Source organism: Xiphias gladius, chromosome 5 (assembly GCF_016859285.1).
Source record: "Xiphias gladius isolate SHS-SW01 ecotype Sanya breed wild chromosome 5, ASM1685928v1, whole genome shotgun sequence".
NCBI lineage: Eukaryota > Metazoa > Chordata > Actinopteri > Istiophoriformes > Xiphiidae > Xiphias > Xiphias gladius.
This window is the reverse complement of record NC_053404.1, coordinates 17288765-17311707: the sequence shown is the minus strand read 5'-3', so window position 1 is coordinate 17311707 and position 22943 is coordinate 17288765. Positions and strand designations below refer to the sequence as shown.

The following is a 22943-nucleotide window of genomic DNA, read 5'->3' as shown; positions in this document are numbered from 1 at the left end:
CACCTCAAGATAACAGCTCATGAATACAGGGTAACAATACTCACCATCATAGGTAAAGTAGGCTCCGTCCTTTAAGACTACAACCGCAGGAAGTTCCGGCAAACTTACTGACTGGTGAAAACATAAAAAAAATACTTAATTTAAAACCAAGTTCCATGAATCGTCTTCACTCTCTGAATGTATGTGCACCTTGAAATTCAGACTGTTGGCAGTATGGCATTGCCGCAAACTGTGAATTTTAAATACATCTTTGCATACTGCAAAGACAGCATGTAAGCTTGGGATCTATATATGCTGTTATAGGAAGATAGCTATGCTAAAAGAATGTAATTATTTACTTTACTTCAAGCTAGGAATATAGCAGGAATAGAAGCTGGTTGCACAAGAGTATCAATAACATATGATGACAAAAATGTGAAACTCTCCACAAGTATTTGAATATTTTTCAGAAATTCATTGCATAATACTTTCAAAAGACAAAAAAATAAGAGAAAAAAAAGATGCATATTCCACATGTTACCTCCGGCAAGACTTCCTCTGAAGCCGAGAAGAAATAAGTATAGACGATGAGCTCGGAGGCTACATCGTTGTACTTCTCCTGCAACGGCAAATGGGTCTATTCAGAATTTACACAATAGCTTTAAATAAATCATTGTTTAGCAGTTGTAAAGGCTGAGTCATTACAAGGTATTACACACAACCTATTCTTTTATAAAATATGTTACAACAGCAGCAGAGCAAGTGCTTCTATCATTCAAACAATACGCACAGTTTTAACGTTGAGGCTGCTCTGAAGAGGATGGCTGCTTACAATAAAAGAGCAATCTTATTCATGTCTGGGTGGCATAAATGGTGCTTACTTTGAGGGGAGACTCCCCACCGACATACACGAAAAGCACGTCGTGTCGTTTCATCATGTGCTCAAACATCTGCTTGCTGGGAAGTGCTCGAACGGCCGGTCTGGAGAAATAACATCCACAGAAATTAGTTTATTTTAATGACTATTCAAATTAAAACTTAGACAGCACAGAAATTGCATACTAATGCAACAACTAATGTGTAAAGTCGACCAATTGTGTTCTAGATTTGTATGCTGGTGGCACCACCCAGTGGGGATTCAAAAATTTGCAGCCCGGGACTCAAATCAGAGCCAAGCTTTTGATCAACCCCTCTGTCATGGATCTAGCTTGATTTCCCTTAAGGAGGAAAAAATCTGTAAGGCTCAGTTGATACAGTGGCTAAACTGGAGCATCAGAGCCAGAAATCCATTGAGCTATGAAACAAATATGGCCTGCATCAATAAGCTTGCCTGGACGTTTCTCATAGTGTGTGTTCCTGTGAAATACGGAAGTTTCCACTAATTTATCAGTTTCTTGACATTTGTTTTTAAAGTGGTGATTGAAGGCTGGTGACTTACCCTGACACCCTGTTTGCAAACTCCACAATATCATCTTTTGTCCTTGGTCCCTTGTAATTATAGGCAAGATCGCCCTTTAACCTGAGATGGAGAGACAGAAACAAAACAATAGTATAAGGCTCGTTTCATTGTGAAGCCATTCAGTACCATTCTTGGTTCTCTGCTATTAATTCCCTGCAGAGTAATGACAGCTGATTAATTGTTTAATTAAGCAAAAATGGCAAATATTAGCTGCTTCCAGCTCCTCAAAGGTGAACATTTCCTGTTATTTGTCTGTTTTATACAACCAGTGGGCATTTTCTTAATTACACGATCCTAATACTGGGTAGGGCCCTGCTGGCCCCCGGAACAGCCCGAATTCATCACAGCATCGATTCAACAAGGTGCTGGAATTATGCCTTAGGAGATTCTAGCCAATTTGTCAGCTGCACATTCATGCTGCAAATCCCCCGTTCCACCACATCCCAAAAGTGTTCTATTGGATTCAGATCAGGCCATTGGAGTACAATCCAATGGCCTCCATATGGCCATAAAGCAATGTACATGGTCAGTAACAGTACTAGGCTGTGGTATTTAAACCATGCTCAATTGGTATTATGGGGCCTAATGCATGCCAAGAAAATATTCTCCACACCATTACACCACCCCCAGTCTGAACCATTGACACAGGGCAGGTTGGGACCATCGATTCATGCTGACCCTACCATCTGCATGTTGCCGCAGAAAATCGAGAATCGTTGGACCAGGCTACATTTTTCCAGTCCTCAACGGTCCAGTTTTGGTGAGCCTGTGCCCACTACAGCCAAATCGAGCTGACAGGAGTCGAACCAAGGGTGCTCTTCTGCTGCTGTAGTCCATCCTCTTCAAGGTTCGACATGTTGTTGTGCATAGCATTGTTGTAACACATGCTTATGAGAGTTACTGTTGCCTTCCTGTCAGTTTGAACCAGTCTGCCCATTCTCCTCTGATCTCTCTCATCAACAAGGCATTATCACCCACAGAACTGCCACTCACTGGATGTTTTTTTTTTTTCACACCAGTCTCCGTCAACTCTAGAGAGTGTTAAATAAGAAAAAACTACAACAAAAACTACAACAAATGCTCGTGACCATGTTTGCATACTCTCATGCACTGAGCTGCTGTCACATAATTGGCTTAACAGATACTTGGTGCACCCAATGATGTGGCCACTGAGTGTATCATTGTAAACTGATTCTCTTTGGGTTTTGGATTGTTGGTCGAACAAAATAAGACACTCTCAAAACGTTTTTTAGATTTTATAAAGCAAACAATTGATGAAAAGTCAAAAAAAAAAAAAATCAACAGATTAATCACTAATGAAAATTACCATTAGCTGTAGCCCTAATTTAGCCCATTAAGGACAACACTTGTCTTTGCCTTTCTTGGCATCTGAGCAAGGCAACGACAACCTGTCTCTTACAAGATGTTGTGAAGAAACAGCAAATATATCGGGAAAAGCCTTCACCACAAAGGTCAACTTAATCTAAATCATCACACCTCCAATGGAAGGAAAAAAAAATACAAATGACTTTCCCCTAATTGAGTTCAAGCCAAGGAAACTGCTCAAGTCGAGCTCCTACAACAAGCAGAATGCATTAAGGATTGCTAAGGTTGCATCAGCCTACAGGGCTTAATGAACTCAGGGGGGGAAACAGAACTCTAAATCAAGTCTCCGTGTCACAGAGGGAGGTATCTTGTGTTGTTCGATGGATGTTTCATCACTTGCTTGGTTTAATGTTCTGAACCCTGCCGCGATTCTTTGGCAGTTTCCCGAATGAGCTTGATGAAACTAAATGGGGAGCCCATTATGGCAGCGTGGAGATAAATGATTCTGTTTCAAATATATGGAGGAAACACTGTATTTGTAAGACGATCATTTCTCTCAAGTCAACATGAGCTTTGCCATTGACCAGCTGGCATCTACCTAAATTCATTAATTTTATACAAAACAATGTCACTCCCACTTCAAGAAACCATTTGTCATAAGTTACATGAAGATAATGAGTCGAAATAGTTCACAGTTGGTAAAATAAAATCACTCAAACTACATTTGTTGATTCATAGACAACAACAGCATAAATTGAAGTGATTTTGGGACATAGCTGAGAAAAGTCAAACATAACGCGAGTGTAAATTTCAATTTCTAAAGCCAATCTTAAACACAGTTTATTACTCAGGAAATGTATCCTTAACAGCATCCAAGAGTGACAAACCTAATAAAATTTAAGTTCAGAAGGTGTAAACACAGTTTGTCACATAGTTATTCCTTAAGGAATCAGCGACAACACCTTAATCACTCTTTAATAAGTCATCTAAGGGCATCTCAACAGGCCAAACCTCAAAGGAAAAAAAACAACTGTGGGGAAAAGGATCCTGATAATAACACAATACAAACGAAGTAAGTAAAGACACTTGGATCAAACCCTCTCTGGGATAATTAACAAGTAGTGAACATTAAAAGCTTCACAGTGATAGGGTTATCTGCAAAATTATTGTATTGGATTAATTATCATACTGTGACCAGACCCTGTCGGTCTGTACAAAATTTGATGAGCCTTTTAATCTCATATGGATTTCTTCAGGCCTATTTAAAGTTGCACTGAGTGGTTAAGAAAATTACATCAATTTGTAAAAAATTATACGTTTTATTACAAATGTAATTCAAGTCAAGTGTCCAGTAGGAGGACAACAGTATAACTTCAAAATTATGTTTATGCGTTTCAAAAACTTCCACTTGAAACAAAGCAGGTTGAGAGAAATCTGTTGTACAAAACTTAAGAGTGACACTTACAGTTTTATTGTGGGGTAACCACGAACACCGAACTCTGATGCCATTCCTGCAACACAGAAAAGAAATACAGCATCCCATAGAGAAACTGACAAATATTTTTCTCTTCAGAAGGTTTTAGGTATCCTGTTTATACCTCTTAGAGGGTTCAAATAAAAATGTGCCAGAAACAGTATTGATTAAGGGAAAAGTCGGACATTTCGAAATGTTTCTTGCCGATAGGTGAGAAGGTTGATACCACTCTCATGTCACTGCGGACAATATGAAGCCGGAGTCAGTAAGTAGTTAGCTCAGCTTAGCATATAGACTGGAAACAGGGCTGGTTACCTTCCGACAGAGCCAAGCTAGCTGCCAGGATAAGTTAAGCTAACCAGCTGTTAGCTGTAGCCCTATATCTAACGAAGAGAAAATAAGAGTGGTGTCAACCTAACCGTCAATGAACTCTCCTCTACAATCTAATAGGAGTATTTCCTCAAATGATGAAATATTTCTTTCAATGTCCAATAGAATATAGATAAGGTCATTGACTGTCAATCAATGCATTAAATAATACTTGATTTATATGATTGTTGTATTTTTACTGGCACCTTCAAAAAAACTTATTTATCACTGTGCAATTATTGTGGCAAAAATATTACAATAACTAGTATATTGAGATATCATGATAACTTCATAATAGACATAGTTTAAATAATAATCAAAACCCATCTTTATACTTGTTTATGGTGCTTTTAAGACCTGAAAGCCCTCTATATACAGGATATCATCATGATGTTTTGCAACACAGTCAATTATTCTGAACCTTTTCTCTAGCACATGATATAATCACCTGGGGTCAAACAGAAATTAAAATGCTTTGTCATTTACTCACCGGCGTACGCAGTGGCATCCATTTTTCCTACACGGACCGGCGACCCAGAGCTTTTCAGCTCAATTCCTACCTCATGCCATACCGGCTCTAGTTTTTTACAGTAACCGCACCACGGTGCATAGAACTGAAAATGACCAAGAGAAGAAAGCAATCTTTAGATCATGTGAAATATACTGTCAACATTTCAATATTACGTATAATCATACAAAATATAACATTATTTATGATAAAACAACCAAATGCTAAAACCCTGTATTTGTTTTCAACATGAGGTTCACGATACCACACATATATCTCTGTACTATACTTAGTTTCACTGTATTTGACGAAAGGGGTTTTAAAATAAAATATAATACAATAAAATATTTGGTAGTGTTGTTCTTCAATTTTGTGCACATCCATTGAAATGGATATAAATTCCTGTCTGAACTTGTGATATGATATGACCTTGTGAACTATGAACAACTACCTGATATTGTGTGACCAGATGAAGCTCTTATGACAAATCTTAGGCCTGTCTCGAATGTGGTGACCCACAAAATTAAGCACACATTCTCCATTACAGAGCTTGATATAGAGGTTGAAGAAAACAAGAATTTTACTTTCTAACTGCAATTACTTTAGGGAGGTCCTACAGTAAATATGAACACTGAATCCCTAGCATCTCAAAAATAACAAAATTATTTCATAAAACAGCGTCTGAGAGTTTTAAAACAGGCTGCAGTGGTTTGAAACAGACCCATCAACATTTCCAACTTAAGCTCTTGCTAGCTAGCAACAGATAACTACTGTACACAAATGAGATTTGGCTAAAAGCTTTTCTTTTTTTTTTTTGGCCACTTGGGGAGTGAAATAATCCATAAATAGCTGAAAGATAAGCAGCTATGTCTTAGTTTTGCCTCATAAAGCAGCTTTAGCTAACATGTTAGCAAAAAGTAGCCTATCTATACATATAGAAGACACAGAGAAAAATTTGCATTCATTTAGAGTCATATTTCTGGCAACCAGACAAATGTAATCCAACATTCACTTTCCATTTAGCTCTGTTTTGGTGAAAACAGAAAAATATATGGCTCTTTAGCTGCTAATAGGTTGACTTTCTTCACTACCTATAGTCGCTAACTCTGTCTGTTGCCATTTAGTGCTAAGCAGTTAGTATACAAGGGGTTTATCAGAGCTTTTTTGCCTGCAGCTGCTACATTATGTTGATAAGAGCAGGGAAATTCAGAGCAAGGTGCGTAATGAGCTGCGAAAACAAAACAACAAGCTAAAAGAGGCTACAAAAGCACTGTAAAGCTGCTGAGTTGGCTGATAATTCTCTGTCAGTTCATCACTGGAAATGACCCCTTTGATATTCTAAATGATTAATTATTATTATAAAAAAATATTTAAAATATTGATTGGCAGAGCTTTAAAAATATAAAGTTACACTGATAAGTGACTGGCAGTAATTCCAAATACAGAAAACTTCTTCATTTCATAATCTGAACTCAAATTCCTCTTCTAGTCGATTTATCAAGTTTAGATCAAATTTCATTTTGGGAATTGAGTTGTAAGTAATTGCAAAAACCCTAACATTTGTGTGTTTGTGAAATAGTCTGTATCTGTATAACCTCTTATTAACGTACTGAAACTACCCAGAGTCAGAACTCATTCCTGCAACCCAAACTAGCAGTGAAAGCAGCTTTGGGTGTTCGAGCTAGATTTGCTTAGATGGACCCAGACTCCACTCTGATATAAACCCCTCCGAGCCCCCTGGCTTTGCCAGGCATGCATGACTTCTCATTCACTAATCACAAACACAGAGGACCGACTGCACACCCCCTGTGGCCCCCGCCCTCCTACATCCCACCCTGACCGCTGCCATTTCCGCAAGGGATGATCAGGACAGTAGTCCACTAGACACGAAGTAAAGCATAGCTGAATGGACCCAGACTGGTTTTTGTGTGTTTATGTGTGTGTACGCATAATGTCAGACTTACATCAACCAGCCAGATGTCATTCACTCTAGTGTCTTTAAATCTGTCAGTGGAAAAAAAAAAAAAAAAAAGATTAAATGACAGTTTTCATAACTTACTAGACAAAGTTAATTATATGCTATATACTGTTTACTGAGGGAGTCACATTACAAGGTGCTTGCTACATTTTAAATAAAAAAAAAAAAAAAAATGCCACACTGGATAGAATAGGTATGCGGGTATAACACTTATGTGTGTCAAACTCTGCGCATATATCCTTCTGCACAGTGAAACACCCAAGTGAAGTAACAATTCTTTTTTGAGTGCAAAGGGGACTTTAAAAAGGTGATTATATGATTATCAAAATAGCTGCAGCTCAATTGTACCTAGTCATTAATAAAAAAATTTAAAAAATTGCAGAAAAAGCAACCCAATTAAATTAAATTAAAAATTAAAAAATTAAAAAAAAAATCGCAATTAGAAGTTCCCACAAACACAAATACACAAACAGACATAACCTTCTGAGTCTTCCCACCACAGACATCCAAGTAAAGGGCACTGTGAAACTGGAAACCTGAGATGAAATTCAAACCAACCCCCCCATTTTGCCAGTAGAACACTTCACTTCAAGTACTGTACTTGGGGTAAGTACAATTTTGAGGTACTTGTAGTTTGAGTATCTACATGTTATGCTACTTTGTACTTCTACTCCACTAGATTTCAGTGGGACATATTGCACTTTTACTGCGCTACATTTATCTGAAAGCTAAAGTTACTAGTCGTTTTGCTGATTTTACATTAGTAACACATACGATCAACTCACAAAATACGACGCATCTTCGTAGATTAAACTACCCTGAAGTTCTTGAAGTAGTTACATATGCTCCACCTCAACCAGCTCTACATGAAAATGGTGCTTACTTGTTAAAGCATTGGTAATAATATTTCAGAAATATGACATACAGTCAGTTGTCAGTTTATTGGGGACACCTGGCCGAAACTAATGCAATCCAAGACAACAGTCCTGTAATAAATCCTATCTTCATGAAGGTTATAATGTTCGGTTTGTATGGAAACCGTTTGGGAGAGATGCTGATTAAACTGTGTTATCATTTTGGAGGATGTCGTATAAGAGTTCTGCTTCCGTTTTTGTAACTCAAAATGCAGAAGTTAGGAGAGAGCCACACCAGCATGATCATGTTTTCCCGGCTGACAGGAGGGAAGCAGCCACTGAGCCAAACTCTGATTCGCATCCACTGAAAGTGTGTTCGTGCGCTCGGGAGTTGCCTTACATGATCTTTTCATAATAATATCAGGAAGCTGAAACACCGAAGCAGATGATTCCCGAGTGCATCACTTACGTGTCATCTAGATCCTCAACAAATGCAAGCACCGCTGAACTTAGGAAAGCCGCTACAACTGTAATGTGGAAAGAGACACGGAATCAGGCAGGGTACATGTTGATGTTAATGTGAACGAGAGCTTTATAGTCTGTATTCTCCAAACCCTCCAGGCTGAAACCTCATGACTGGAGCATCCCCCAGCTAAAGCTGTCGTCCCCGGCTAACTGTGCGTCTGTTTGCTCCACACTTTCAACAACGGCAAGCTTTAAGGGCCATTTTTAACAGATGCTGTGATAACATGCTTAGTCTAGGTTTCAACGTACTCGGAATAAAAAGTGAACATACCTCCACAAATCAGGGAAGCTTTCACTTCTGCCATCGCCTCGAGTGGAAACAGCAAGCAGGAAATACAGCGGCTAAATCGGGTCCGTCTACGCATGCGCGGGGTTACGCAGCCTCCTCAGCGCTTCAAGCACCAACGGCTGCATATTTTTATTATATTTTGAATAAAATTAAAAATAATACAATAAAAAATGTATTCAAGAAATCTTTTCTTTCTTCAAAAAACATTTTGAATGGGTAGCATAGCATAATAATACATCTCAAACATGTATATTGGACATAATCCAGATGGCTACAATTAGTAAACCTGCTTCTGTATTTATTTATTTTTGGAATAATTTTTTTTATTAATATTGACTGGGGAAAAAAAATGCCAGATTTTACACAGATGTTATCTTGGTAATTTGGTTAGTGTAAAACATAGGTTCAATGTCGAGCCGCTTTGTTCGTTCTATCACAACACCGATGAAACTGTAACTCATCTTTCTCGGGACTATACCATTAGTCCCATTTTTTGGTTTGACCCTAATAACTGTTTAAAAAGAAAAGTAGATAATCAACATTTAAAATTTGCTGTCTTCGTGTCCTACTTAAAATCCTACCAGGACACATTGAAAGACTGCACAAACACTATTTTGGCTTTTACGTTTTATATGTGCTTACAGATGTATTATTATTCGTATACTACCGCTACCTCAAGTTACTGTGTTCTGTCATAAACCCGCTGTAACAACTTAAAAAAAAAAACAACTGCATATCTTTATTGTTAAGCCAAAATAAACATGGGGGCACATATTTTCCAATATTTTAACTTTTTCGACAATAATAATATATGCACTTTGTTTGAACATTATTCCTCAGCTAGATAGACTACCATAAGAATGAATCTGAGAAACATGTTAGTGTGCCTAAATGTGTATTTATGTGCCTTTTTTTAATATATATAATCATGTTAATTTATCAAACAATAACCTGTATTTAACTGTACTGAATTAAGATAGAGAGATACTGATGATGGCTACTGATACTCACCACAAGGTGGCCCTCTAAGATAATTAAAATGGGCAACAGGCCAAACTATTCACTGCCTGTTGACCTGTAGAGGAAGAAGTATTTAGATCTTTCAGTAATAGAAGCCATACTACTAATAATAATAAGTAAATTACTGCATGCTTCAAATTACTACACCAAAAGGGAAATTCTCAGAGACAGGAATTAAAATGGGCCCAGCAGCTCATTTTAGTCAAGCGGCTATTCCACTTCTTATTCAGTAGTTTAATCTATACCAGTACATTGTACTGTATGAGATAATGTCTTTTGTTTTTAGAAAATGAATCTCCAAATTAACTCTATAGTTGTCAGATAAATGTAGTTAGGTAAACCAAGTGCTATACTTCCCTCTGCAACGAAGAGAAATGTAAAATGTAACCTGCTAGTACCTCGAATTTGAAAATGTACTCAGCTATGTTCTGCAACTTCTTACCAATAAGTGTATTCCCATCATGCTTTCCACACAAAAAAACATACATTTCTTTTATTGAAAACATATTTATTTGTTTTGAGAAGCTTTGAGAATAATAATTTGTATCTAATACTGTCTGAATAGCTTTAAAGTTATCAAACATGTCGCCACATACATTTCATTTTCAACGTTTATAATTAAGATTATCTTCAGTGAGTCCTTTTGACACATTTACATCACACATGAGAACATGAACATACTAAGTGTTACAAGGCATAGAATGGTTAGCGTCACAAGAGTGTTGCTGGAGATTACAAAATAAATAGAAACCTATGTGAAATATTATTTTCATATTATCAGTCATATTCTCCTCCTCTGCATCCTCACACCCCTGGCTGACAACGATGGGCATAGTGATATGTTTCAAAGATTCACTGAAACTGGAGTACCAGCATTTTGTTACTCATCCCTGTCACTGCACTAAATCAGCTGAGTACCATTTTGGGCATAACTTCATGGAAACTGTGTCAGAATATTTATAATGCACTGACTGCATAAGCATGCGGAGGGCCTTAAGGTAGATGGAGGGGTGTTAATAATCTCTGATCTTAAAACGTTAGCTCGTAGGAAACATCTGGCAGTTCTTTGCAGAGAAAATTCGACCTTGGTATGAAAATTTAAATTACAAATTCCAGTTTCTTGTTATTGAATCATCATCAATTCAAGACGTCACTCTTGGAGAATAGAAAGACGAAATAAAGACCATGAAATAGTTTCACACCCTGAGAAAGAGCTGTACTTTCTCACGGGGTGAATAGTGATCATGACTGTGTTACTAAATAGACTCATGCGGAGGACCGTCCTGTTGAAGTCTTGTGTGCCAAGTTTGTGAGGGTTGAATGCCTTAGCATTTAGACGGACAGAAAACTTGATACAAGCTGTTAGCCTACACTGTAAGGCCACAATGACCTCTGCAGTGACAAAACTGTCAAAAACAAATGAACACAGATGAAATTCCATACAGTTATCCCCACACAAAAATGTATTTTCTACATTTCAGTTGCATTCAAAATCTCCACTGAGTTCCCCATTTTCCGTTACAGAAGTGAAAGCACCCTCCTTGTTGTAGGAGGACCCATAATGCATAGAAAAGGCATGAATTTTAATCAAGTGTTTGCCTATTTCACACAACTTTTCCTATAAAAAGTACAGCAAGGTTGTTTGTCTTCTTTAGAAAAAGAGGGGACTTGTTCCCCCATCGCAGGCCAAGCGGCAGACTCCCACGTTCACTGTAGTCAGCTGTCTGAAGGAACCCACTCACGTCATCTTACAGAACGGGTCAGATAGGACCTCAATTGACCCTTAAAACAAAGCTTTCTTTGCCCTATTTTATCACTCATCAGATGGCAACAACAGCAGTTGGATGATTCAGTTGTCCACAAAATGGAAGCACTCATTCTCTGCTCTGATACATGAAATTATTTGTTTTTAAACGTAAAATAAGCAACATTACAAGCTATACTACTAACACATATTGCATTCTAATTTATTAGTCAGACAAATCCTCTATAAAAAAAAATCTCACCAACATCCAAAAAGGCAGCATGAAGTTCTCACTTTGGAAAGAGTGTGTTGTAACCAAATGATAATGGCACTTAATATTTCTTTTTATGTTCTTTAAATTGACAGTGGTCCAAGAACCAACTGAAACAGAAGCACATAAAAAAAATTGCTCAATTTAACAGCAGCTTTAAGTCACAACAATTTGTTTTTTCTGTTTTTTCTTAAAATCAGATGGATTGCCAAAGAAACCTACTGCATATCACAGCATCAAAATAGCTTTGTTTTAGTTTTAAGCTGGTGCACAAGCAAAAAATTGAAAATTCCTAAATGCTTGTGGAAATTGCACCACAAACAAAGATCATACACAAAGCTTCATGACAGCTTCCTGTATTCCCACAGCAAACAAAACACCAGAGTGGTACCACTGTGGATAAGTCTTGAGGGAGTACTTTAAAGGAGATGCATCACAAATCTCCTAGCAAACTTTTACAATTATGGAAGACCACCGGAGAATTGGCTGCCCACAGTTGAACACTAAAAAGGTAAAACAACTTGAAAAGAGAGAGTAAATTCAGCAAAATTATAATTAACACTGAATGGTCCAATAAGGTTCATTTGTTTCAAAATTTCTGTCAATGTGTAGTCCTCGCCCCCTTGGTCGCAGTCATTCTCCGCAGACAGTGATGCATTACATTTCACTTCTTTCCACATGTTCCACATATTGCTGAGGACTTCAGCCCTCCATTGTGGCTGCCGCAGGTTGTGTTACATCACCTGAAAGCCTTCTATATATAGTCAGTCTGAAGACTTATCTATCTTATTGTATTTTGTTCCGACACACTCACGTAAGGCTCCGGATGAGGCACACTGGTGATGTCACGTAAAATGGCAAAAACAAAGTGGTGCTGCTGTTGCATTCTTTCATTATTTTGGTGCATACTATACACCTGCCAGCCTCCAAAATGCGCTAGAAAACCTCAAGCAACCCTTTAGGATGCTACACTAAGCAGCAGCATTAACTTGGAGCGGCTACGTGCAGCATTGCATAGCTTGGATCCACTTAAGAGTACATATTCCTCAATCATAACATCAGCTGTCCATTTGCAATCATCTGTTGTGTAAATTCCTCATTCCAGGATGTCAGTTTCAAATGGGACCAGATGGTAGTAGGAGAGGTTGGTGACATACGCTTCTGTTTCCTCATCACACACGTCTGCTTCCATTGGCAAAAACTCGGCTCCATCCTCATACCTGGCAATAAAATGACAGATATATTAGTCCAAGGACAGGATGGACCCCCGTAGTCTAACTAGGAATCAAAAGTTTGATGCCTTTAATCCAAAGCCCCGTAATAATTGTGAACATCCTCCCATAAAGACTTTTTTTTGCCGGTACGAGATCAGGGAATCGCAGTAGTAAAAAACTCTAGCTATTTAAAAGCGATGCAAAGTCTTGTTTTGTGTGAAGCACCGAGAGGAATGTGTTCCTTTTTTGTTTCCTACACACACCCAGGGAAGGAAGAAGTGCACAGACACACTTCCTGTGGTGCATAAAGAGGGGTGGAGGGTCCTGGGGTTGGTTCACATTCAAGGACTTCGTCACTCACCAAACCACTTACTGTACAATCAAGAGCAAACATGGAAATCCTTACATATGTGGAAAACAAGCAAGGAATTTGTGTTAGCTTTTAGCTCAGTGCAAATCTGACTCCCTCTGGGGTATAACCCAGGTTATAATCAGGCTCATGGTATGGGTTTTTAAATATTTCTTTGGAACAGATCTTACAGAGTAACTTATGTAAAGTCTAATATACTGCAATAATGACTGAAACTGGAAAGAAACAGAAATATTGGAGTGTGATCTTAATACTTACGTATGTTCCACAGAGTCAGTGGATGAGGGTCTCTCCTTTTCTTCAGGGATACTGTGATCAAATACGATGGTTTCTGTATTGGCCAGACAGAATCCATTCGACCGCATGATTTCTGAAAGGTACAGAGTGCAACACTACATCACCCGTTGAGTCATCATGACATTAGGGATTTCATGATGACATTTCTAATGTCTCCATCTTTGTGTTACAAAAGAATGCTGGACACGTACCTGATATCTTTATCGGACTCTGAAAGCACGGCTGGATTCGGTGGACTTTGTCATTCCTCAGCACCTGGTCCAGTGGCGACCGCTCGAAGAATGTCAACATCACCTCTGACCTGGAATACTGCAGAACGAGGATTTTTGAGCAATTTAGTCTACATAGCTGCAAAGTTTCTCCAACGTCCACCTTTTAGCCCCATGTAAGAGCGAGGTGTCCTGGCAATTGTTTAATGCACAGTGAATATGCTAATAAGGTATTGATATAAGAAATTATTTGAAGGATAACAGCTGAATGACCTACCTTGCACGGCATGTTGATGGCATTCTTCAGTAGTCTTTCCACCTCGTTCAGTTTCTCCTCAATGTCATTGGCCTCTTTGATTTTTACCAGCCCTGAAACAGACAAATAAATATAGTATGGATATTTTATCAGTTTATCTGGAACAAGTGTCTAATTCAGTACAACAGTTCTGCAATTACTCCTATCTTTTTGAAGCTTATAATATTCAGGTTTTGTTGTTAAATTGTCAGAGAGTGTAATTTTTAGCCGTGCTAGCAGCTCAGAGGATGGGTCTCAACAATTATTGGATGGATTGCCATTAAATTTGGTACAAATATTCTGGTTCCCGCAGGATGATTTTTAATAACTTTGCTGAATCCTTAACTCTTCATCCTGCGCCATCATCAGGTCAAAATTAATTTAGTTTGCTCTATACTTTGGCTTATGACTAAGTTCTTGCAAAATTAGTGACAATCCCATCTCTGTACTTTGTCTTTAGTGCTAATTAGCAAATGTTAGCATGCTAAAATGCTAAACTCTGATAAGGAAACAATTAACATTTTACCTGCTAAATTTAAACATGTTTGCATTGTCATTAGGATCATGTTAGCATGCTAATGTTAGCATTTAGCAGAAAGCACGGTTGTGTTTAAGTATAGCCTCAAAGAGCCTCTAGTGTGGTTGTAGAAACTTAGTCTTGTTATGGTAAGAACAAATATTTTGGACTGCATTACACTGAGAAGTGTTTTTATTTTTTAATGCTCTGTCCACTCCTAACGCCCAGCAACATATTGCAATCCAATAGAAAACTTCCACTAACAACAACCTGAAATATAAATACTGTATAATTGCACATGAACAAAAATAAACTATAGAGACCAATGTACAAAGAAATTTTCTCACATAAAAATATTTAGTGTAAGTATTTCTGTGACTGGACGATAAAAAAGGGTAGCTGCTCTGACCTTTACTGCCATCACACGATTATCTATTAATATGTCAGGACACACAAAGCCAGGCAGGGTTGAATTTATCCCCAGTCCTGAGAAAGGTTGCCACGAATGCATTTAGAAAATGTGGTAGTCTGTTTAATACAGTAGCCTTTTTATAAACAATGCCCCCTAATATTTACCCCAAGTAGAGGGAGGAAAAATTAGACTACTTCTCAGTGTCTACAGAACAAGAACACAGTGCACAGTATAAAGTGATACTGTCAAATTGCCAGAGTAAATGCTGGTATTTGTGTAGCAGCGGTAATAGCAGAGGTAAGTAATAACAGTGTGTAGAGAAGCTACAGAACAGTGTCTGTGATAACATGTTAATCCTGCATAAAACTAGGAATGCAATTTAAGAGGTAATGGGAGTGTAAAATCAGCACTTTTAGCAATACAAGGCTGCCGCCCATGTGAGTAAACAGCCAGCAAAGCATGATTTACTGCAATGCTGACAAAGGGATGTGGTGAGGGGAATAATGATGAAGACAGCAGCCAGACCGATGAGCCTCTGTCTGATGTAAGTGCTACAGACGAAACGTAGTCACACAGCGGTAACTGTTACGAGGAAGCCCTGAGTAGGTAAGGGAGCCTAAAGCAAGGCTATGCACAGTCACAAGCTCATACATCTATAATGGTCCACGGCGCTGAGATCATACCCAGGGGGATGTGAGGAGCGATTGGGCAGTTATATCATCACTAGGAACATCTTATTTAGTTTAACTTACAAAGTCCCTTTAAGACATAACACTTTTAAAAAAACAAAAAAAAAAAAACCCAAAAAACCATAACTACTGAGTAACCAAAATACCGGTGTAGCTATTTCATTAGATGGTTGATTTTCACAATCAATGTGTTGATTTGGTGCTAAATATGGAGCCGTGAGAAGCTTCCAGTCAGTGTCAGCCAACCGCATTTAACTTCTTAAATGGAAAACAAAACCTGGATGATAACTTCACCACAGAAAAACCATGCTCAGTTTCATTAGATGTTACGGATGTAAACAGATTAGTAAAGATTAAGTACTCTTCCTGCCATGTAGGTGGCTACTGTTATGGATCAAGTGCAAACAAGTGCACATTATCTATTGGGTGCAGGCACACAGCGCATCCAGGGTGGCAAATGGGAAACATGTATTATCATACGTAATCAGAGGGTGTGTTTGGCGCTAGTAACAATCATGGCAAGTCCTCACATTTCCTTTAAAAGCTGTTTTCTCCACCATAACACACTGACAGTTTAGTAACAGAGTGTAAAGTTGAAGCAAATTGAGCCAAATATTCAGTAAGCTGTGTTTCTTTTTATGTCTAGACACAGTGAAAGTTCATGAGTTACCAATTCTTTGTGTAAGGATTTTATTTAGAATCAAGATGATCCAGACAATAATTTTACATGTGTGAATACCACTGTAGCAAAAAAAAAAATCAAATCAGAAATCAGGCCTAGTGTTTTTCGCCTTTTATTTAAATGTTATTATTATTACATTTGCAATTCAGATTTGTCTGTGTCTATATTCATCAATAAAGGCAATATTTTTAATTTGCATAAGAAATAATAGCTTGTAAAAACCCTGATTATTTTTACTGCATAAACTAGCAGGCTGTGGTTTGAGTTAATCACAGTAGATATGGTATGTGTAGTCACAGTTTAACAATGCACACATCTCTAATTAGAGGCTGCAGATTCAACACCTACTTGCTGCCATCGCATGGATGCAAAGGATGTTAATAAGCAGAAACAGAAAGGCTCTCCTACGTGCATGCAGTTGCGGATGACAGATGCTGAGAACAGCAACCTGGGATAAAAAAGATTTGGGTGATTTTAGAGAGCTTTAAATGAGTCCCCTTCACTAATTAGCTTGGGAAATAGTACAGAATATGTGGGCGGACGGGCGGCACAAAATGCAATCAATCCATGCACCAAAATTGCAGTGCTCCGCTGGATTGCCGGTGACGCTCCTCCTACTGCACCTCCCCTCCCACGGTGGCACATAGTGAATCACCCAAATACAAAACAGAGAGATGAAGCAACAACACAAAAAAAACAAAAAAACATTGTGCCGTAGGATATTACCCCTGAGGCACTGCACACCCTGAGTTTCATCTCAAAAACTACAAAAGATTCATCTGTGTGTATCTAATCTCTGATTTCCTTTGTTTGTTAAAACTACAGGGTGGTTCTCTGGAAAATGTCTTCATAGAAACTGACACTAAAATTAACTGTGTTTCTTCGTCCAAATTCCTATGAAAGAGTCTTTTCCCGCATTGTCCTCCTGGCTACAGTGGTCCTCGTGTTATAAATAATTAATCAACATTTTCTGTCTTGTCTCTGAGGTTATTCATTCAGTTCGTTTGGCTTCAGAGAGGATTATCCTCCAGCAAAACTATTTTAGTCAGGAAGTACTTTTGGTTCTTTCTTAATAGCCTTCAGTCTTTATTTTCTCCTTTTTGGAACACTGGCTTAATTGTTTGTATTTATCTACCTAATGCAATAAGAAGTTTTGGGGGGTTTTTTTTGTAAGTACTTACCAAAGTTACCCATCTGTTAGTTCTCTGAGAGCATGCCATGTTGGCAAGCCACTCCATTTACTGTATTAGCTGAAATAACACAGTGAAAGTAGGTTTACAACAGGAACTGCACTGCGTCCGAGTCATCCTCAAACATATTATCAGAACGGTGATCAGATGTTGTAAGCACCAGCTATTTCACAGCTATCCTCTGCGTGGATCTGATAAGCACATGTCAGCAGCATGACACTTAATCTTCTAACCACTAACTTAACGCCTCTTTTGTCAGTGTTTTATTTCTGGATGCCTCGATCAACAAGCAGAGTACATCAGACCTCTGTGACCTGTGTGTACACGTACGTGTATAGTCGGTTGTTGTTGTTGTCTGTCTAAGTTTTCATCGCTCTCACAAAGCAGCTAGCCAGAGCTCTTTAACGGAACCTCACTATGGCTGACCTTACCTAGAGTTTAAAGGAATAGTTAGACATTTTGGAAAATATGAATATATACTTTCTCGCCAAGAGTTAGAGGAGAAAATTGACACCACTCTCATCTCTGTCTGTTAAATTTAAAGCCTCAGCAAGCAGCCTGTTAGCTTAGCTTAGCATGGAATTTACACTTTTGGCATGGATAGGCCTCCCCGCACCACCAACGCTCACTAATGCTCACTAATGAAAACGTCTGTTAAATCTATACAAAGACCATTGTGTAAAAAACAGCACGCTGGAGTTTTTAACACGGGCACAGTAACTTCCTGGTGTGTGAAACGATAACATGTTGTGTATACACTTCCATCTCTGTTCAGATTAAATAAATACTGTGAACTGGTGAGTTTTAGTGGTGCTGGCAGATGTTTTGTTTCTTTCAGAAGCTCTCAATTATTGATTGACACCAACGAGCTCCCGCCCCTGTCTTTGACCTTCTCTGATTGGTTAGAGGGGCAAGGCTCACTCAAAAACCCTAGAGGGGAATATCTCTGCACTGCTGCCAGGTTGTTCAATTAATCCGCATCATAAACATATTAAGATATGGTTTGGAGCATAATTCAAAATATTAGATTAGAAAAGTTACATACTGTAGCTTTAATTACTTAAGAAATAAATGAAATAGTAACATTACTCGTTACTTTTCTTTTGTTACACAGCCTAGTTCTGTCAGAGTTGCCTTTAAACAACTCCAAACCCTCCACACCCCCGCATATCAGATATTCTGTAATTAATACGTATGAAAACAGAAAAAAGGAGGTCGTGGCTTAATAGCAGTCAGTCCTACAATTTGGAGGTATTTACTGACCATCATGCAGCTAGCTTAATGTTGGCCTCGGTGACTGCGTCTCTCCAGAGGTCCCATTTCCACTAATGTAACGTGCCCGTGTTCTGTCGTTCCACTGAACGCACTGAGACCAAAAAGGTTGTCAATCAAAAAAACAAAAGAATCACACGATCCAATGCTTCTCCTTTAATATATGTCTAAGTTAGCAATATGATGACTGGCCAAACATGATGATTGATAACCATTAAAGAGTAAAACCATTGAGAGTGTCCTGTGAAGGAGGCAGTGAATAAGTGGGAGCGATTGTCAGACACAGTCTGTATCTACATTCCCAGATGACATCTGGCTCACGTGGAATGGGAGCATTCCCTTCCTGTCTGTGGCCACTCTGAGGTCACATGTAAGGTAAGTGTTATGAGGCCTTTGCAGACCAGAGGGACTAAATATGGGAAGTCCACTTCTCTCCCAGTCACCCTCTCTCTCTCTCTCTCTCTCTCTCTCATCATGACTTAAGTCTGAAAGCTCTGCACGCCTTCCCTGTTGCCTGGGTGCAGCGGCAGAAACAGGAAAACATGAGTGGAGACAGAAACTGGAGCAAAGTGGACTGGGAAAGGCCACAGCTACATTTTGTCTCTTTCAATCTGAGGCGCAGTGCAACTGAAATATTGAACAGGGGCAGGAATTAAGGAAAGGCCATCAGGGGAACATTATTAACCCTGTGGCTTGCTATCAATCAATGAAACAGTCAAACCAGCTTGAGTCACTGCTAAAGTAGCACTGATGTCCACTTAAGCACAAATATCACAGCCCAATTTATCTTTTGGCTGTACTGAGGATATGATGGTGACAGACAGTAAAAAAAGAAGTGAAAAGTGAGTCATGAGCTCTGAAATGTCTCTTCCACAAAATGCACTGCACACTGTCCTGGCAGAGGCCAAGCGGCGAGCTGTCAACAAATCCGTCAGCTATTTCAGTGCTTGGGCAGGAAGCAAAGCTTTCCAGTCGCCACTAAACCGATGTTTCCAAAACATTCATATAGGCTCAGTGAGTAGAGACAAAGGGGCAGTGCCAAGGAGACTGTGTGAGGAGGTCATAAAAACAGAACGAGCTGGGAGCACTGCAAAACCCACTGGCAATGCCAGGGCACCACAGTTGGCCAAACTGCGAGGGCCATCGGTCCACCCTATATATGGCAAAACACTTCCCTCTCCAAAGCATTGCCTTAAACTCTGCTGTAGAATTCAACCAGATGGCACTAGTAGAATTTTTGTTTAAAACCACCAAAATAAGAGATGCATTTTTTTTGTTGGATAGCAATGACGTGTAGATAGATCTAAGTAAGGCATAGCACAGAGTGATGTGTTACTGATAACTGTGCTTCAGTGTTAAAAGTCAACACTTAAAACTGACCCCGGGACGGCACAAAGAAAGTGTCACGTCACAGCTGGGTGCACAGTGTATCGGAGTCCTGGTCTTGTATGTATGTATGTTTTCCCTGTGCTTGTGTGTCCCTCACACACCAGGCACCTGCATTAGTTATTCTGCGTGTGTTTTTTCTGCCGTCGCCTTTCATCGGTTCCTGGGCAGCAGGTAATAGCTGCCAAATAGCCCGGTCACATCCGCTGCTCCTAAAGAGTTAAGATGAGTCAGATGCAGAGAGCACTTTTTCACATGGAAATCGCTGTCGGAAGTTTCGGCATTTTCCCACGGGGAATCCAAATGTTATGCACCAAGGAGGTGACCCAAAAAGCAGACCCTACAGGCCCCACAGTCTTTTAGGCCCTTAATATTGACACGGACTAGAAACATACTGTCAGCATGTCGGTCTTGTGGTCTGCAGGATATGTGATAGGTCTGCTAATGTGACATCCTAAAGAGGACTTTGTTAACTATTAAGCTATGCAAACAAAACCATGTAAAACTAGGCTAGGAAGCAGTTTTGTTCAGATTAGGCCTAAAACCTAATCGATTATGTTGACCATGTTTTCCTTTTCTCATTTATCTGGCTTAAACACCGTAAGTTACATCATCTTGATACTCAGATTTCTATTTAGGATGTGATGCCCAATTGTGCCATCTGCATAAGACCCAAAGCTAAAGTATCTGGCAAGAAGTGCCCTTAACCTTACATTTAGAAAAATGTTTTATAGTTCAGCTTCTCACAGCTGTTCTGCTAACAGAGTCTGACCGTAATCCACAAAAATGTGAAGGAAAAAACAAGAACTCAAAACAGCAGCTGTTGCGCTGTCTGAGGTAAAAAAAAAAAAAAAAAAAATTAAGCAGGAATATAATTTTGCAGGGCAGAAGCAAAGTTTTCCTGCCCAGAATCCACTACGGGGGAAATGGTCTGTCAAAACAAAGCGCAGCCAAATCTTTACGATGAGTCCAAAAAAAAAAAAGTGATCGATGAAGAAGCAGCGGTATCGAGGTGCACTTTTGTTGCAGCAAAGTGGAGAAGGATTTTAGTGATGAGCTGAAACTATTTTTTAAATAACCAGTTTATCGTCAGAAACCTAATCACCAATAACCTTTTTTTTATTATTATTATTGTGAAAAAAAAACGCTCCCTAAATCTGAGGACTTGCTGCTTTTTCTTTGTGTTTATATAATTGCACATTAAAAATGCAATGGCAAGTTTTGAAGGGCATTTTTCACAATTTCTGACATTTTCTAACTAAACAAATAAGGAATGAGAACAATCACCAGTTGGGGGGGGTGGGGGGGTCCTTTACATACGGCTCCATAATTTGTAGCTATGCCCCTGATCATAATTTAAATATTATTTATCACACTGTTACTGTATCAAATGCTCTATCGCCACTTCCTGCCATGTTACTGCCGCATTGGGTTATTTCCCCTCATACCAACCTTCTATCATCGGAGACTTGGAGAGGTCTCTTCTGTCCTCAGGAAAGGACTCCACAAGTCTTTTAAACAGCCGACCCAGATCGGAATAACTCCGATGCAAGTATAAAATGTTCCTGTCAGACCACTCAGTCCTGATCTCGAAAAACTCCTCTTCCTCTCCCCGCTGGCTGATGATGAGCCTCCGGATCCCGTTGACCCAGCAGTCCCGGACGAACATGTTGACCAGCGACGTCCCCTCAAACACAGCCGATGCCATTCCTCAGACGTCAGTCCAGCATGCTGGGGCGGGACGGGGGACTGCGGTCTGAGGGCTGAGGAAGTCAAGGGCACGGAAATGTGAAAATGGAAGTCTGGCGAACCGGGGAAAGGCAACTTGGAGAACTTTTCGGCGAGTCCCCGCGCAGCGGTCCGGCGGCCGTGTGTGGAAGCAGGAGGAGGATGATCATTGCGTTTGCTCAGCCCATCACAGGCGTAATCTCAACGTGGCACGGGTTGGGAAAAAAATAGACCGAGTTTAGAGTCACAGATAACGCCCCTGTACTTGGCTGTATAGTCGTTTATTTGGCCGTCATCATGGGCCAAAACGTCCGAAAGATGAAGAAAAGATGCGTCGTTCTTTTGTTTTTTGTTGTTTTTTTTTTTACATCTCTCAAACTAAAGCGCTGCTCCCTTGTCTAGTCTGTTTCCTAAATCAAGAGCATTTCACTTCACACTGTCTGGATAAGCAGTTGCTTTGCTCTCAGCAGTTTCCTCCCCTCTCCTCTCCTTCCTCCCTCCTTCCTTCCTCCCTCCTTGACAACGGGGTATTCTCGTGCAAAGACTGCAAAGGGCTGCAAAAATCCAACTGTCCATCTCCTTATTTATAATCAGGAGTTGAAAAAAGTTCCTTTGCTCTCTTTTTTTTTTTCCTTTATTTTTTTCAGCTGGCTATTGGTGACCCTGCATTTGATGCCACGCCTTCCTCAAATCAGTAGGCTACACTTAATCTTGAAATTAGGTGTTTGGAAACAACCACGGGGGGGAAAATATCTGAGAAGAGGCTGCAGAAATGCAATCTAAAGTCCAGCAGCTGAAACTCGTCTGCTTTTATGCCATGTAGGGACCATTAACATTTGCCTGTGCCGGATTTGCAGTTTCTGACCTCATATAACCCTCGTCTTCT

The 22943-nt window shown here is 39.4% G+C and overlaps 2 protein-coding genes across 2 annotated transcripts in view; both read right to left on the bottom strand.

The window, feature by feature from the left end:
* The window catches only part of tmx3b (thioredoxin related transmembrane protein 3b), a 33129-nt gene extending 24280 nt beyond the window's left edge, over positions 1-8849 (bottom strand). Inside the window, exons 1-9 of the mRNA XM_040127232.1 lie at positions 8744-8849; positions 8417-8474; positions 7080-7119; positions 5098-5221; positions 4230-4275; positions 1418-1498; positions 861-960; positions 521-598; positions 45-111 (exon numbers count right to left, since the gene is read on the bottom strand). Coding sequence (XP_039983166.1) covers positions 45-111; positions 521-598; positions 861-960; positions 1418-1498; positions 4230-4275; positions 5098-5221; positions 7080-7119; positions 8417-8474; positions 8744-8837 — 688 coding nt within the window. The 5' untranslated portion in view covers positions 8838-8849. The remainder of the gene's footprint in view (positions 1-44; positions 112-520; positions 599-860; positions 961-1417; positions 1499-4229; positions 4276-5097; positions 5222-7079; positions 7120-8416; positions 8475-8743) is intronic.
* A 1434-nt stretch (positions 8850-10283) lies between these two features.
* Positions 10284-22577, bottom strand: pxdc1b (PX domain containing 1b). Its single transcript, XM_040127347.1, has 5 exons — positions 21782-22577; positions 14164-14255; positions 13869-13986; positions 13639-13750; positions 10284-13016 (listed from the first exon to the last, which is right to left on the bottom strand). Exons 1-5 carry the CDS (start codon positions 22035-22037, stop codon positions 12893-12895), a joined length of 702 nt encoding a protein of 233 aa, XP_039983281.1. The 5' UTR covers positions 22038-22577; the 3' UTR covers positions 10284-12892.
* Between the last annotated feature and the right edge of the window lie 366 nt (positions 22578-22943).

Coding starts and splice junctions, on each gene's coding strand:
- pxdc1b (XM_040127347.1), bottom strand. CDS start 22,037: ATGGCATCGGCTGTGTTTGAGGGGACGTCGCTGGTCAACATGTTCGTC. Junction 13,987..14,163: donor CCATCAACATGCCGTGCAAG/GTAGGTCATTCA, acceptor CTCGTTCTGCAG/TATTCCAGGTCAGAGGTGAT. Junction 13,017..13,638: donor ACTGACTCTGTGGAACATAC/GTAAGTATTAAG, acceptor TTTTATTGCCAG/GTATGAGGATGGAGCCGAGT.